Source organism: Fusarium oxysporum, chromosome VIII (assembly GCF_013085055.1).
Source record: "Fusarium oxysporum Fo47 chromosome VIII, complete sequence".
Lineage (NCBI taxonomy): Eukaryota > Fungi > Ascomycota > Sordariomycetes > Hypocreales > Nectriaceae > Fusarium > Fusarium oxysporum.
The window spans coordinates 2,127,966-2,142,890 of NC_072847.1; the positions used below are offsets into that span (position 1 = coordinate 2,127,966).

The window sequence follows — 14,925 nt, forward strand, 5'->3', positions numbered from 1 at the left end:
AATGATCTTATCTACTATATACATATTAATCTCGTCGGTCCTTGGTTACCGACTGCAGCGAGTTTGTCTTCAGATAACCCCTGTCTTGAATCTTGAATCTTGTATCTGTGGTCGTCCATTAAGGTTCTTGTATGCATAGTAAGGTTAACCCGCCGAGAGAAGCAATTACATATATGCTTCGAGTCTATTTCCACATGTCGTGGTAGACGTTGATGGCTCCTTTCGCCTCCCAGGAACAACGTTGGAATTGACGCAAACCTTAGGTGCACATGAACTTAAACCATACGCAACTGAAACCCTGCACCCCTCTCTTCTTTATCCCGCCCCTGAAAAATGCCACTGAAGTCAGCATCGCCCAGCGACGCAGCCTGTCCACCGCGCACAGGCGCATGAGGCTCTGCACGCCTTCGCCGTTCCTGGTTCGCCTTACTAGGGAACGTTGGGAACATGCTCTCTGGTTTAGGCTTTGGGTCCTGTCGGAAGTACTCGTGCTGAAGCATCTCACTCGCCGATGGTCTTCTTTCGGGGTCAAGTGATAGTAGATCACCCAGCAAACTGGCGCCTGCGGTAGTGAGGCCAGGAAAGCGAGCGCGAATGACAGATCCGGTAGCAACTTGTGTCTTAGGAAGTCGCAATGAGCGTGCATTGGGGAGACGACGAAATCCAGGCCATGTCTCTTCTGTGGGAACACCACAGAGTTCGAAGGTGCGCGAGACTTGATCGACTTCATTCTTACCCTGAAGAAGAGGTTCCCGGGTCATCAGCTCGCCAAAGATACAGCCCACGCTCCACATGTCTACCGCCGCATCGTATGTCTTTGCGCCAAGTAGTAGCTCCGGAGCCCGGTACCAAAGAGTGACGACGAGTTGTGTGAGTTTCGGGGGAGGATCGCCAACATAGCGGGCCATACCAAAGTCGGCAATTTTCAACTGGCCACGATTGTTAAGGAGGAGATTAGAGGTTTTGAGGTCGCGATGTAGAATCCAGTTGTCATGGAGATATGCGATGCCTGATGTAAGCTGTAATAGGAGGCGCTTTACTTCGGAAGAGAGAAATGGCTCGGGCATATCATCAAGAATGGATTTTAGATCGTGTTCGACGAATTCGAGGACGAGGAATAAAGAGCTGGGCTGGCTGTTAGCTGTAGTCTTCAACACTAAGTGTCGCGTGCTTACTTGTCTGGCCGTGATACGTCGTCCCCTACAACAACCTCTTCCATGGTGACAATATTCCGGTGTTGGCAATCCTTCAATATTTGTATTTCGCGCAGGCCTGTGACGGGGAGACCGTTTCGATCTTGAGGTTCCAGCTTCAACCTCTTGAGCGCGACAACCTTTCCCGTAGCTTTGTTTGTCGCCCGCGCAACCCAGCCATAAGTCCCCTCCTCAATATCGTTTAGCTTCTCATAATTCTCAACGCTTCTGCACTTCCCCCAGGTGCCCGCTGGAAACCGCAATAGCTTCGCTGGAGGTGCCTTGTCTTCTTGGTTTGCGCCTGGTTCGGGGGTGATCCTACGTCGCTTCGAGGGCCGGTCATCGTCAAGTTGGAGCACCTTTTTCTGTGCAGCTTCTTGTGCTTTCTTCTCTTCTTCAAGCTTTCGAGCTTTTTCTGCCTTCTTACGTCGCTTTTCTTCCTTGAGTTTGGCGTCGATACGGGCGTCTTCTTCGGTGTCGGCCCACCGAGATTTGCTGGACATAGCGGCCGTGAGAGACTGCGCGTAGCTTCTGTAATTTATAAATAGGAATTGAAACGCAAAACTTCGAAAGTCACGAAATCGACGCTGTCTAATAGTGCTTGGTTTATGTGTGAAACGAACTGGTGTTGCGGGGAGGAACGCCCAAGTTATGGATGGACAAGTTTCTTATCTTATCAGTAAGTACTGTCTGTAGCCTCGACTCCAGAAAAGCATTGTCACTGATGCTTTCACGTGCGGTTGTTGTACCACTACAGCTTACAAGTGAGAACATCGCCAGCTGATTTGTTCTGTAGCTAATTGTTCTCGCTCACAGGAGACAGGCTCAGGATGTTTAGGTCACTAGGCTTAAAGCCTCTTGCGAGGCTTAGCAGTGGCCGATGTGTACCACAGCCAAACTTGTTCAACCCTTGTGTTGCCCGGAGCTTCTCATCCACTGTTCGCCAATATCAAAATGTTACAGATATTGATGAGTTATTCAAGAATGAGAACCAGAAAGAGAGTGAGAGACAGTGGTCAACACCATTAGCGAAGCAGCTCTTTGCTGCTATATCCGTGAGTGAAAGCGCTACAAGTTCATGCTTATACTGACCATTCTTCATAGACAACTGGACCTGTTCCGTTGGCCAGTTACATGCGCATGTGCTTGACTGGAGATATTGGAGGCTACTACACTGGAGCCATTGGTGAAGGCCGGGATCAGTTTGGCACAAAAGGAGATTTTGTTACATCACCAGAGATTTCGCAAATTTTTGGTGAACTTATCGGTATCTGGTTCATCGCTGAATGGATCAGCCAAGGTCGACCTAAAGAGGGTGTCCAACTCATCGAGGTTGGGCCTGGTCGTGGTACTCTTATGGATGATATGCTTCGAGTATGTGACATTCATTGGCTGAGCTTGAAAGACTCACTAACTTGAATTATAGACCATTCAACGATTTCCTGCGATGGCTAATAGCATCGATGCTGTGTACATGGTTGAAGCCAGCCGCGAACTTAGAAACGCCCAGAAGCAACTCCTTTGTGGCCCGGATGCGCCATCATCAGAGTCAAAGTCTGGTTTTCATAGCCCCAGCAAGTACAACGGCAAGCAGATTGTCTGGACTGACACAATCAAGTCTATTCCAAATGGTAGGCAGAACTCACATAATGTCACGGGTCTGGCTAACAGCATTACACAGAAGCTGACAAAATGCCCTTCATAATCGCTCACGAGTTCTTTGATGCTCTCCCTATTCACAGCTTCCAATCCGCTTCAGCTCCTCCTCCCCAGCCAAAGGCATCTTCACCGACTTCGCCTGCTCAACCACCACCCGAGAACACCAAACCCGCTATGGAATGGCGAGAAATGATGGTCTCGCCAACACCGCCGGGCGTCACTCACGCTCAACTTGGAACACCGAAATCACAGCAAGATGAGCCGCCTCCTGAGTTCCAGCTTACACTTTCATCCACGCCTACTCGCCACTCACGTTTTCTCCCTGAGACCTCAACAAGGTACCGCAAGCTCAAGAATATGCCCAATTCCGTCATCGAAGTCTGCCCAGATGCGTCCATCTTCGCTACAGACTTTGCAACTCGTATCGGCGGTTCTGAACAGTATCGCAAGACTAAGCCCAGCGGTGCTGCCCTTATTCTTGATTACGGAACGTCAGACACCGTCCCTATCAACTCCCTTCGCGGCATCCGGCACCACAAGCGAGTGAATCCCTTTTCTGCGCCTGGTCTGGTCGACTTGAGTGCAGATGTCGATTTCACTGCCATCGCTGAAGTGGCCATGTCAGCGAGTGAAGGTGTGGAAGTCCATGGACCCGTCAATCAGGGTGACTTCCTTGAGTTGATGGGCATCCGAGAGCGTGCTGAACAATTGACCAAGGCGCCGGGCGTCGACAAAGAGACTGCTGATAAGATCGACGGAGCCTGGAAGCGCCTTGTTGATAAGGGCCCTGACGGCATGGGGAAACTGTATAAGGCATTGGCTATCCTGCCTGAGAATGACGGTCGAAGACGACCAGTTGGGTTTGGGGGTGATGTCTCGGGTTAATAACAGACATTGCCCGGCCGCTGTACTGCATCACGATGCTTTAGGAGAGGAAAGTCTGAAACGATATTGTAACAGTATGTAAATTGATCAAACCATTGTATGTATCCTTATACGACAACTATGATCTTTCCAAAACCAAAAGCCCATATACTACATGCATCACTACCCACGCAAGGAAACGTTGCTTAATCGAAAACTCAGTTCATTCATCAGTAAGATTTGATCCCTCCGACAACCCTACAATTACACAAAAAGGATGCGCCCAACTTTGATCGCATGCAGATTTAGCGTGAGCCAATTGTCATCCTCCTCTTACTTCGTTTTCACAAGCTTTGCGTCCTCTTCGTCACTTCCATCGTCTGAAAATTTGTCGCCATCCTCGCCTATAGCAAAAATGGTCTCATTCTCTAGTGACTCACGAGGAGCGGTACGAGTAATGTTTCTGGGTGGTTGAGCGCTGCTCTGCGACGCACTTGAAAAGGAGAGGCCATTGGCGTTGCTTGAGTCGTTGCGAGTCTTGCCCACTTCGACGTCCTCGTCATCCGAGTCTTCTCCTGGAACACCGATATCGCCAAGGTCAAAGTTGCCATCGTCATCTTGAGCAATCTCATCACTCATGGCAAAGCGGCGGTTGTTGGAAGTAGGACGCCAAAGATAGGCGATCCATGCGACGTCAGCAAAGTAGACAACGTTCAGCCAGCCATCGAGGATGAACCATCGTGTCTTCCAGTGGAAAGGAACAAAGTCGGGATCGCTGGCTGAGGCAAAGGTGAAGCTGTTGAAGAAGAAGAAACCAAAGATGACCATGACACTGATGAGGATGGCCCACCAGAGCTTTCGGTACATGGCTTCCTTTGCGTGCTGCTTTCGCTCGCGGAGATCCTTGAGTGTCCAGTTGAGTGAGTTGAGTGTCCAGACATAGAAGGCAGTCAGTGTGCCCGCCAGGGGTAGGACGATCAGAAGCACGAATGGGCCTGTATTCAGTCAGATACGGTCAACTAAACAGTTCATTAAAGAGATCTTACCAGCTGTCTCAGGGGTGATGGAGAGGAAAGTCAGTGAGTAGACCAGTCCGAACAGGAAGTGAGCCGCTGCAAGCCATCGCACCCTAATCATGGTCCTACCGAGGGTGTGCTTCACAACACCATAGCCCATACAGACAATGAGCAGCAAGAAGAACGAGAATGAGTTTCGGCCAGCGTTAAGAATTCCAACAATGGTAAGGAAAACCTTTGAGCCAACATTCGAGCCATGACGGTTCTGGTATTCTAGATTCGAGTTAGGACGGGTAGACTAAACCAAGGGAGAGACAAACCATAGAAACCCCATGTTATGAGCATTTCCACCACCAGGAAAATGAGAATGGCCGTGATGTAGTTTTGCACAGCCACTGAGTAAAGTTAGCATGCAATTGGTTGAAGCGTATACGAGGTTTCTGCTTACAGATATCATGCCTGTGCTGATAGTACAAGAAACCCCAGTAGGCAGCAAGTAGAGCATACAAGATACTCATGCCACCATAGAAGGGCAACTTGGGAATCTGGGTTGCCTCCAGCTCGCCATAAGCGTTGCGATATTCGACTACTAGGTCGTACTTCTTTGTGTTGACCACATCTGTAAGAACGCAGTAGTATCCGGTCTTCTTGATAGCATAGTTGATTGGAGCCGCATCGTTGAGGTGGACAGCCTTTGTGAGGACCACGCTCGAAGACTTCTTGTCAACATCGGGATGCAGGATGAATTTGCCAATATCGGTCTTGTTACAGTAACCTTGCTTGACGAAATCGTCACCGCAGACGCCAAGTCGCTATCATGTGTCAGAAGAGGGCGGAGCATGCAGAGGGAATCGCGAGCACTTACGTTGCCGGGAGTATTCGGATCAGGGATTCCAACGAGATTTCGGTCCTTCCACTCAAATATCACCAGACTCGCAATCGGATCCTTGACATCGGAGTTGCTGGTGTTGAGGAACTTGACGAGGATGAATGGGTCAACGGGTCCACCCCATGAGGTCTTGCTGTACATGCCTGGAACATGTTAGATCCAAGAGTCGCATTGCACGTAGAAGGCATGACCTACCGGTACAGTATTCTTGATAGCCCTCCTTCTCGCTCTAGATGACAGAGACGTTAGCATAGTTACGATCCAAACGCTTCGCATCGCAGGATGAAGGCCGCCCGTACCAGTCCAATCTCATAAGCTTGGGTTGTCCAAAGGGACATGCCCAACACGAGCAGTCCCGTCAGGAACCTCATGATTATTGTGTCGGTGGTCGCCGCGGAAGCTTCGGCGTGTTACGGCAAGATACGTAGAGGCGACGTTGGAAGAAAGCAGACCGATATTCGAAGACGAGACGTGCGAGACCAAAGGGAGCTTGAGCAACGTTTAAGTGGTGGCGCGGGAGCTTCTCAATTTATGGAGCATGTCGAGCCTGTCGAGGGTCCTTTCTAGCGTCGTCCTTATCGACTCAAGGATGATCGATATTTTGTAGAGTTGTTGGACGATACGGTAATTGATAAGTCAAATTCAATTAGATCGAGGGTTGAAAGAAGATGCCTCGAGTTAAGTGACGAGTTACAGATTCAAGGGAGTAACCAACGTGTATACGTAATTGGTCGCCGGTGATGCCAGGTCAGCACCAGCAGCAGGAGAAGCCAAGGGCCCCTGTTTTCCCATTGGCTCAAAGGTCCACGATAGCAACAAGCCCGCAGGTCGTCTCGGGCACCATGTTAGCTGCTAAGGTGCCTACAGCCTAGCGTGGCGGCGCATCATAAGTTTAACGCTATTAATCCGTGAATGCGACTGTGAAATTCCATCATCATAGCTTCTTTTTTCCCCAAGTTTACGTTGAACCAGCGCAACAATGGGTAAAGGAACAGATAAGCTCTATGTAGGTTTACTCCTCTAACAAAACTGATATTCTATCTGACTCAATGACTCCAGATTACACACTCAGAGTGGTCCTCAGCCGACGCCTTCTCCCCCAGTGTTGGCGCAGGCGCGTCTTCTCGCAATCAAAACGCCAGCGCATCATTTCGCCGTCTTCCCTTTAACTTTTGCGCCGCCAGTCTCCAACCCTTCAAGAACCCTGTCTGCACCCCCGATGGAACGATTTTCGACGTTGAGGTCATCGGCGCCTGGCTTGACAAGCACCCCAACCAGAACCCCGTCACTGGCGAGCCTCTGCAAAAGAAAGATCTGATCCGTCTTAAATTTGCTCGGAATTCAGAATCAGATTCGCTTGGCGCGGGCTTGAGCGACGGAAAAGGCGACTTGATCGATCCGGTCACCTACAAAGTCTTCACCGACAACACACATATCGTTGCCATTCGTCATGGGACCTACGCCAATGTCTTCGCTTGGGATACGGTCGAGCGTATGAATATCAAGGCCAAATCCTGGCGCGACTTGGTCGATGACGAAGAGTTTACTCGCGCCGATATAATTACACTCCAAGATCCCCAGAATGCGGCCAGTCGCAACCTGGACCAGTTCAAGTACCTGAAGGATGGCGAGCAAGCGCAATTGACCAAGGAACAGGAAGACGAGCGCAATGCCGGCAACATCAACTCCAGTGCATTAGGAAGCATGGGCGACAAGGTTTCGCGTGCGAAAGCCGCGGTGGAGAAGGCGCGCAAGGCTCGTGAGCAGGGCGGTGATATCAATCGTAGCTCGACTGCCCTCACCAAGCCTGCTGCTGCCAACAATGTTGTCCGCCACTCTATGATCAAGGACAAGAAGGTGGCTGCTAACTCGGCAGCGTACACCACGGGCAAAGCCGCAGCTAGTTTCACCAGCACAGGACTGACACCTGAGACGAGCGGCGAGAGAGCTCTGCTGACGGATGAGGAGTATATGCTAAAGCCCAAGCGAGTCAAGACAACCGGGTATGCCAGAATAGAAACAAATCTGGGCGACATAACAATCGAGCTGTACCCTGAGTTTGCACCGAAGGCTGTGTGGAATTTCACCAGGTTAGCACAGACTGGCTACTACAAGGGTGTAGCCTTTCATCGAAACATCCCAAACTTTATGATTCAGGGCGGTGATCCATCAGGCACGGGGCGAGGCGGGCAGAGTATATGGGGAAAGTATTTCGATGATGAGTTCGATGGTCCAATGTCACACAGTGCCCGAGGAACGAGTAAGTAACCCTTCATAAGCATGTTGTAGTTCTCGCTAACCTCTGTCACTAGTCTCTATGGCCAACAAGGGCAAGAATACAAACTCAAGTCAGTTCTTTATAGCGTATAAGCCCACGCCACACCTCGACCGCAAGCACACAGTCTTTGGAAAGGTTGTCGAGAATCTCAATGTTCTTTCCAAGATGGAGGATGTACCTACAGATGGGTCTAACCGACCCCTCAACAAAATTGTTATCAAAGACATCGTTATCTTTCACGATCCTTTCGCCGAGTTTCAGAAAGAGAAACAGGAAAACGAGCGTCAGACCAAGGAGCAGGAGAAGCTTCGGTTACAAGGTGGCACAGACGATGACAAGACAACATGGACCGGCAAACGGATACGCAATGACGGCACTGCTGAGAGCACAGGAGCCGGTGAGAGCGTTGGCAAATATCTAAAGACCGCAACTCAGCAGAGCACAGCGACGACCAACGAGGCTGATATTGAGGACGTTGACACGTGGGAGAAACCAGCACGCAAGAAGATTAAGGGGGGTGGTTTTGGAAACTTTGACAGTTGGTAAATTAAGCAATGGGAAACAATTTGTCCATGCTAGACTGCAATGCGCCGGTAATCCATCCAAAAGGTGCTGGGTATGTGCACTCTACATCTCGTCTCATCTAACAGAGAATTATGCTAAGAATTGAGAAAAGCCCGTTGGTATTACAACCATGACATACAACGTGTCGCCATATGTCTCAATTTGATGCCCAATCGAATTGTGAAAAGTAATGGGAAGCGTATCTAACTATCGCACACTCAAGTCAGGCTCGGCGTGCAGATGGATTAGACTGTTGAGGGTAGAGCGTTTGCGTCAACCGTGGGAAGCTTGCTGAGAAGTGATGGGCTAAGAGTAGGGGGGTTATCCTTCTCCTGCAATAGTCCCGCAACCACACGCGCTTGCTCCAGACCAGCTTCTCTGTGGATAGCTTGCAGGCCCTCGATGGCATATTGTTTTGTTTCTGGCGAACATGCCGATGACATACCGAGCATGTACAACGGCCAGATGATGGTATTGTTTGCCGACGCAAGGCTCATGAAACGAGTGGCATCGTCGGTGTGAGGCGTCGACTGCGTTGGATCAAATAGTACCGGACTACCACCGCTGCTGGATGTATCCTCTCCCGGGCCGACTCGAGAGTCTTGCGCAAACGGCGACGATATAACACGGCATGCTTGTTTCTTGGCAGCAATCGAAACCGTGTGCCCTTGGTCCTTCCTGTTGCTTATGTCCCGGATACTGACAACTCCGAGGTGCTGGGGAACGCTGGCTGCAATTGATTGTCCTAGCATATCCAACACTTTGAGAGATTTGGCAAGTAACTCGAAATGATTGTCTGACAGTACAGTGCGGTCAGCCGATTCCGAGGCAGCGCAAAGCTGCTCGACGAGTGTTTCTAGCAGCATCATCCTTATCCCGCGCACCATATTCCAAGTGGTGGATTGAAGAAGCCCAGCATAGACGTGGCATATTTGTCCTGATACTCGAGGGTCCGGTTGCGTCAGCTGTACGCGATGGTACTTCCAAGATTCTGGCAGTCCGGACAGTATCGATGAAAATTCCTCTTCAACATTTGATATGGCGGTGACCACATCATCAAGATCGACTAGTTTTCTCGTGTTGATATCGTAGCGCACCTGTAGTGCTTTGTATATGGGGTATGCCACATGAAAGTCAGGTCCTCCAAGTTCTTCGGAAGGGGGAATCTCGTGTCGGAGGTCTATTAGTGTTTGTGGCATTGGTAGGCCGCTCTGTATGCAGCTTATAAGAACTGTATGGCAAAGCATGAGAAACATGCGAGCACCAGCTTTGCTTCGAAACTGGGCAGCACCTCTGATGTTTGCCAGGGCAGCAGCTCCGTTAACGTGGTCTTGCCAGGCACGCATCGTATGGGAACTGTATCCCGAAACAAACTCGAAAGTGCCGAGTATCAAAACGGCGAGCATGGTTGTGTCTTTTACAACTTCAATTGGGTCGCGAAGTGCACGGTGCGTCAATCCGAGGGCGATAGCATAGCTCTCTTGTGCCCGTGTCATAAGATCTGGTGATCGAAAAACCTGTGAGCATCCTGCAAGTCCGACAGCTGTCATACTGACAGTGACTGGATCAACTTGAGCCTGCGCCGAGTCCGGAGGTTTCCATACATCATATATGAAAGCATAGTTTTGATAGGAGCCTCTGTCGGCTACAACGTAGCGAGAGAAGAAGAAAGCAGTGCCCTGGTCTTGTAGTTCGGGTGATAGAGCACCATCCAAGTGATCGCGACCTTCAGTTGGTTCACTTGGACCAATGACATCGTTGGCATCACCCGGGCTTTCATGAGAGGTTTCCGATGGAGACCGGCTCCAGTCGTTAATCAAAGCGGAGAGGACAGGCGCCCGGCAACGAGTGTTAGATTTCCGAGCACGTCTGACCTTGACCTTGGTCGATTTCTCTGTCTTGGTGGCAGGGGCAGGGGCTGCACTGGACCTCGGGTCAATGGTGAACGTCGGTGGTGACTTGATAGTCACAACGGATGGTGGGGGAGATGTTGAGGCCGAGGCGAGCTCCTGGCTAACAGGACTCTTTTGTGATCGATTAGATCGAGCCCGTGTCTTGACCGCTTTCTTAATAACATGGGAGCTTTCATCTCTAAACATGAGATCAACGAGATTGCGATAGCCGGGGCATGGCTGATTCTTCTTCTCGCATTGCGTGCATGCCGGCTCCTTTTGGTCACACTTGATTTTGATATTCACATGTCAGTAAGAGCACTGGGAAACAAGCTGAGATGACGACGGCCGGGACGCCATGGGACGTTGACGGAACTCATATGGATTGTGGTGATGGACCAACTCACCCGAATCTTGCGACGGCGGCAGGTGGAGCAGCCACCAGAGGGCTTCCCGCAATATACCATGACGGCTCGTATAAAAGAGGCAAGACGCACGGCCTCGTAATTAGATGCCCAAACTTATCAAGTCAAGATAAGAGAATGCGAGGTCAAAAGGGATGGCGCTTTGGCAGTCATGACATGATGGGCACCTATTAGTTAGAGAGCTATCACGGCAAGGTCAAAAAGACCGTGTGTAGGTCGTCTAAGAAGCTCTTGGCTTAAGATAGGTTCCAAGGGGTGACGGTAACTGTTGGCGGGGATCGACAGAGGCGGCTAGGAACCCGGGAAGTGCGGAGTGTTTGTGTGATATGATGGATTGTCCCCGAAGTGATATGGCCTGGTCTGGGGTATCGTAATTCGTAAATCGTAAATCATTAAAGTCGGAGTCGATATCAGGAATGAGAGATGAACAAAATAATTATCTCGAGGCGGGACCAAAGGAATGGAATTGAAGAACAAGGATCTATGGCCAAAGATTAATTTAGATGTGAGAGAGAAAAGTATCTTTGGTACGGAGTAAGGTAGGTCGAGCCATAAGGTAAGGATCCATGCATGCATCCACGGAAGGAGGAATAAGGGTTGTATGCGGAATGATTGGATCTCTTCCTTCCTTCCTTTGGATTGGATTGACGTGATGCAACTTGCTAGCTGCAGATTGGGTGGGCAGGCGCGGGCCTGGCTGTGCTCCTCCTCCTGTCTCGGTGTGCAATTCAGTGACTTTATTACCAATGATGTCTTGCCCCCCAGTTTGAGATTCATTATATCTGTATACACTACCTATAAGAGGGAAATACTATGAAATATTTATTACTGATATTGGCAATAAGCCTTGACCTGGTTCGCGTACTCTCTGAGTGACAGGGTAATACTAGGAACAAGACTCAATGATCACCCTGTACCTTTAAATAAAACTTGAGGCCCTCAGCGTCACAATTCAAGATCATTATGCAACCCTTTCATTCCTTGATTGCGGCTGTGGCAGATGCAATTAACAGCCACAACCGCATGTCTTACATACATGATAAAGCTTGCTGAGGGTGCCCTGTTAATTTAGTGGTTCGTTTGACTGAGCCCGTTCATAGTCTCGGCAGATTAACCTTGGCGAGACCTGGCAGCTGTTGATCATCAATTTAATTATCTCTATTCGATTTTCACAGTCTGCTTCTTTTACTGTCCTCCAACATGAACAGTCAAGACCTTTGGTCTCCCATCATTCAAGAATCCGCTCTGATCAACTCCCCCAGATGCACCAACATCATCATACGGAAACGCATATCCCTTCCCCTCGAGCGTAACCTCATGACAGATTCTAGAGTAGTGATTTGTCTTTCCCTCTCCTTTGCGGTAATACTCTTCAACCTTCTCCCCCTCGGGCTGTCGGGAGTTGCCCGATAACGTCGTCCGGTTGAGCGCCGCCGCAATCCGGGCTCCGACGTTGAGCTGTGCCGGCGTCACATCCGGGCCGCCCGCAAACGGTCCCGTGCTGCAAGACACAATGTCCCGCGTAGATGGCTTCTCAAAGTGGAAGCTAAGTTTGTTCCTTCCAACGTCTTTGAACACTAGTTTGGCATCGTGGACGCGGCCCTTAACATCGCCCCATTCTGCCTGCGTGTTGATTTCGATGTCTTCCTTCTCGTAGCGCTTCCACGCCGCGTCAACCTCTGGCGCAAAGTAATTCTCCAGCAAGCCTGGATGTAACTCTGCACCGGCGTTTGGACTTAATGCTCGGAGGTTGGAGCCAGACTTGGACTTGACCACAAGCTTCTCCCAGCCTGCGCCGTCCTTCTCGCCCTGACGCTTCAAACCCTCGCAGACCTGATCAAGCCCATCCTTGGGCATGCCCGGAACACGCATGACTTGGCCTGCCTCATTCTCAAGCTCCAGACCGATCGGAATGCTTACGAAGTCAACATATGACACGTTAACGTATAGTTGATCTTTGTTGTAGGTGAACTCGCAGAATCCCCAATCAGCGTCAAAGTTGGGATCGGTTGGATTCGTCACAGACGGTTCAACCACAGCTGGTCCTGGGTTGATAAGAAATGTGAGTGGCTTGTCTTTGCAGAACCAGATTCGCCCTCCAAAGATATGCGGTATCCGCACTTTCTTTTGAGCTCCTGGTCCTCCGACGGGAATGGCGATATCTGCACCGACGGGCTGTAATATCTCAGACGGCGACTTTGGCCGATGAACCGTCTCTCCATCTGCAAGAAGAATTAAAACGCCCTGTTCATCTCGACCTGTGACGTGCGCAAAGAGCGACTTGGAGTCTGTATGATTGGTGAGGATAATGTCTAGGGAAGGTTCTGTAGGCATATTTGCAAAGTGTTGCTCACTACCAGGATAATATGATGATTGAGGTAGTGAAAGGTATCGTGGATATGATAGCAGGTTGACCAATTTTATTGAAGAAAAGATCTATTACTTATAAAATGCATCTATAACCCCTCACCTTACAAAGCTGCCTCTGCCTTGATTTAGGCCCAGTTTTGTTGGTTTCTTGGCCAAGGTAAAGTTGAGACAATGCTTAAGGTAAGGGAGAGAAGATTTGAAGCTCTGATTCGACTACGTCAGCACTCACTGATTCCAGGTTTCCGAACAACCAACATCTCGATAGTGCAAATAGAAGGATTTTTTCAATTGAATAGAATAGTACATGCTTTGAATGCTTCAAATTCTCTTGTCTGCGCCATAAACCATAACGAAACATTGATTCCAATCACAGCTCCAAGCCCTCAAACTCGTAGCAGACAATCAAGTACCCATTCACACTACTAAGAAAACATGGCTCAACTGCAGAAAGGGCATTATCAGGCCAACAATCAAGACGCAGATAAAGTTTCCTTGCGCGACTCTCCTTGTGCTAGCAGCTGCATTATCGATTTCATCATTATCCGAATCATATACCGCACACCCGGAAGTTTCCTCTGATGATTTGTGACATTGTTGCACCAGTTGCGACTGGCGCTCACTGTTTGATGAGTTGAAGTAAGCTTTGACAAAACTGACAGTGACTGTGGCATCCTCTTTTGGAGGCCCCCCTGACCATAACGGATTGCCGTTACTCCAATGCTGAAGAATCAAATGGCCTCCAGAAGAAGGCATGTCGCCTCCTTTCATGCGGGCGAGTAGTTTGCCGTCAGCGTAGAATAGGACCTGTCCTGGAAGATAGTCAAAGCGATACTCGTGAAAGGCATCTGTCGGGTCGAAATCTAGCCTGACTCGTTTGAAACTGCCAGTTTTGCTGGCATCATAGCCAGCCTCCAAGGATTCCTTGGACTGAACAACCAGATTGATAGGGTATATACCATTATCGTGATCAAACTCTTGAGAAAGGAATTCGATATCAATCTCCTGGGTATCGTTAAAATACTGTTCATTGGTCAGTTTCACTCATCGCTCTTGACATCAGATTACTCGCCCAGAAGAAAGCGGCACAGGTGCCCTTGACGTCCGTCAGTTTCATTCCTGCTCGGAATGACCCCCAGTGAAGGTCAAGTCTCGCTGTATCGACTTCGCTCGACGGGATCGCATCGTCTTTGTTGACTACACTTCTTACACGTAGCTCAAGCCCAGAATCATCCCCAGACTTTGTTCCACGAGTGTTGACATTGGTGGGCAGGAATGCTTTGCTGAAGTTGCCCCTACCATCTGCTGCCGATACTGTAAAGTTTTGAGCTACCCAATCGTGCCCTTCAGAGATCTTGTGTAGCTGGCTGAACTTGGTCTCCAGCCGATCAGTGAACACTATTGGGCTATCGCCTTGGGGACTTTTGATCGAGTAACCGCATTCGCATGCTCCAGAAACCAGACGGGCAGTCACAAGAAGATGTGTAAGAGTGAAGATCATGATGGAAATAGAAGTGATTAGGTCTTCTTAACAGAATTGACTCTCTTGGTTGTGACGAGCGTATTTCAACATTGACACTGAGTTGTAAGTCTCAAGTTGAGATCGCAGGTTCACGTTCATATGCTTGAACTGTACAACCCCAAATAATTCATCGGAGGTGCCTGCTTTAGAGCTTAGATGGTTCATGGGAGGACCTTCTCCAAAGGCCCGAGGGAAACTTCCATGGGCAGGGTAGGTAGGTAGGTACCTATGCATGCATGCATGCGTGTGAGAAAGA

The 14,925-nt window shown here is 49.6% G+C and overlaps 7 protein-coding genes across 7 annotated transcripts; 2 read left to right on the forward strand and 5 right to left on the reverse strand.

The window, feature by feature from the left end:
- Positions 1-78: 78 nt before the first annotated feature.
- On the reverse strand, positions 79-1,808 carry FOBCDRAFT_229689 (kinase-like domain-containing protein). Its single transcript, XM_031188271.3, has 2 exons — positions 1,176-1,808; positions 79-1,125 (listed from the first exon to the last, which is right to left on the reverse strand). The coding sequence occupies exons 1-2, from the start codon at positions 1,694-1,696 to the stop codon at positions 276-278; spliced, it is 1,371 nt and encodes a 456-aa protein (XP_031035536.2). The 5' UTR covers positions 1,697-1,808; the 3' UTR covers positions 79-275.
- A 131-nt stretch (positions 1,809-1,939) lies between these two features.
- FOBCDRAFT_48742 (S-adenosyl-L-methionine-dependent methyltransferase) lies at positions 1,940-3,893 on the forward strand. Its single transcript, XM_031188270.3, has 4 exons — positions 1,940-2,248; positions 2,298-2,567; positions 2,620-2,824; positions 2,875-3,893. Exons 1-4 carry the CDS (start codon positions 2,024-2,026, stop codon positions 3,735-3,737), a joined length of 1,563 nt encoding a protein of 520 aa, XP_031035535.2. The 5' UTR covers positions 1,940-2,023; the 3' UTR covers positions 3,738-3,893.
- FOBCDRAFT_48739 (lung seven transmembrane receptor-domain-containing protein) lies at positions 3,894-6,332 on the reverse strand. Its single transcript, XM_031188268.3, has 7 exons — positions 5,921-6,332; positions 5,817-5,850; positions 5,598-5,764; positions 5,181-5,544; positions 5,053-5,127; positions 4,763-5,005; positions 3,894-4,711 (listed from the first exon to the last, which is right to left on the reverse strand). Exons 1-7 carry the CDS (start codon positions 5,990-5,992, stop codon positions 4,050-4,052), a joined length of 1,617 nt encoding a protein of 538 aa, XP_031035533.1. The 5' UTR covers positions 5,993-6,332; the 3' UTR covers positions 3,894-4,049.
- A 240-nt stretch (positions 6,333-6,572) lies between these two features.
- FOBCDRAFT_48749 (uncharacterized protein) lies at positions 6,573-8,577 on the forward strand. Its single transcript, XM_031188266.3, has 3 exons — positions 6,573-6,627; positions 6,681-7,881; positions 7,934-8,577. The coding sequence occupies exons 1-3, from the start codon at positions 6,601-6,603 to the stop codon at positions 8,443-8,445; spliced, it is 1,740 nt and encodes a 579-aa protein (XP_031035531.2). The 5' UTR covers positions 6,573-6,600; the 3' UTR covers positions 8,446-8,577.
- FOBCDRAFT_48757 (uncharacterized protein) lies at positions 8,577-11,156 on the reverse strand. Its single transcript, XM_031188265.3, has 2 exons — positions 10,763-11,156; positions 8,577-10,643 (listed from the first exon to the last, which is right to left on the reverse strand). Exons 1-2 carry the CDS (start codon positions 10,820-10,822, stop codon positions 8,709-8,711), a joined length of 1,995 nt encoding a protein of 664 aa, XP_031035530.2. The 5' UTR covers positions 10,823-11,156; the 3' UTR covers positions 8,577-8,708.
- A 758-nt stretch (positions 11,157-11,914) lies between these two features.
- On the reverse strand, positions 11,915-13,175 carry FOBCDRAFT_229705 (uncharacterized protein). Its single transcript, XM_031188264.3, has one exon. It carries the CDS (start codon positions 13,112-13,114, stop codon positions 11,966-11,968), a length of 1,149 nt encoding a protein of 382 aa, XP_031035529.2. The 5' UTR covers positions 13,115-13,175; the 3' UTR covers positions 11,915-11,965.
- Positions 13,176-13,564: 389 nt separating this feature from the next.
- FOBCDRAFT_322133 (concanavalin A-like lectin/glucanase domain-containing protein) lies at positions 13,565-14,648 on the reverse strand (the record flags this gene model as incomplete). Its single annotated transcript, XM_054706521.1, has 2 exons — positions 13,565-14,170; positions 14,358-14,648. 2 exons carry the CDS (start codon positions 14,646-14,648, stop codon positions 13,565-13,567), a joined length of 897 nt encoding a protein of 298 aa, XP_054562496.1.
- Between the last annotated feature and the right edge of the window lie 277 nt (positions 14,649-14,925).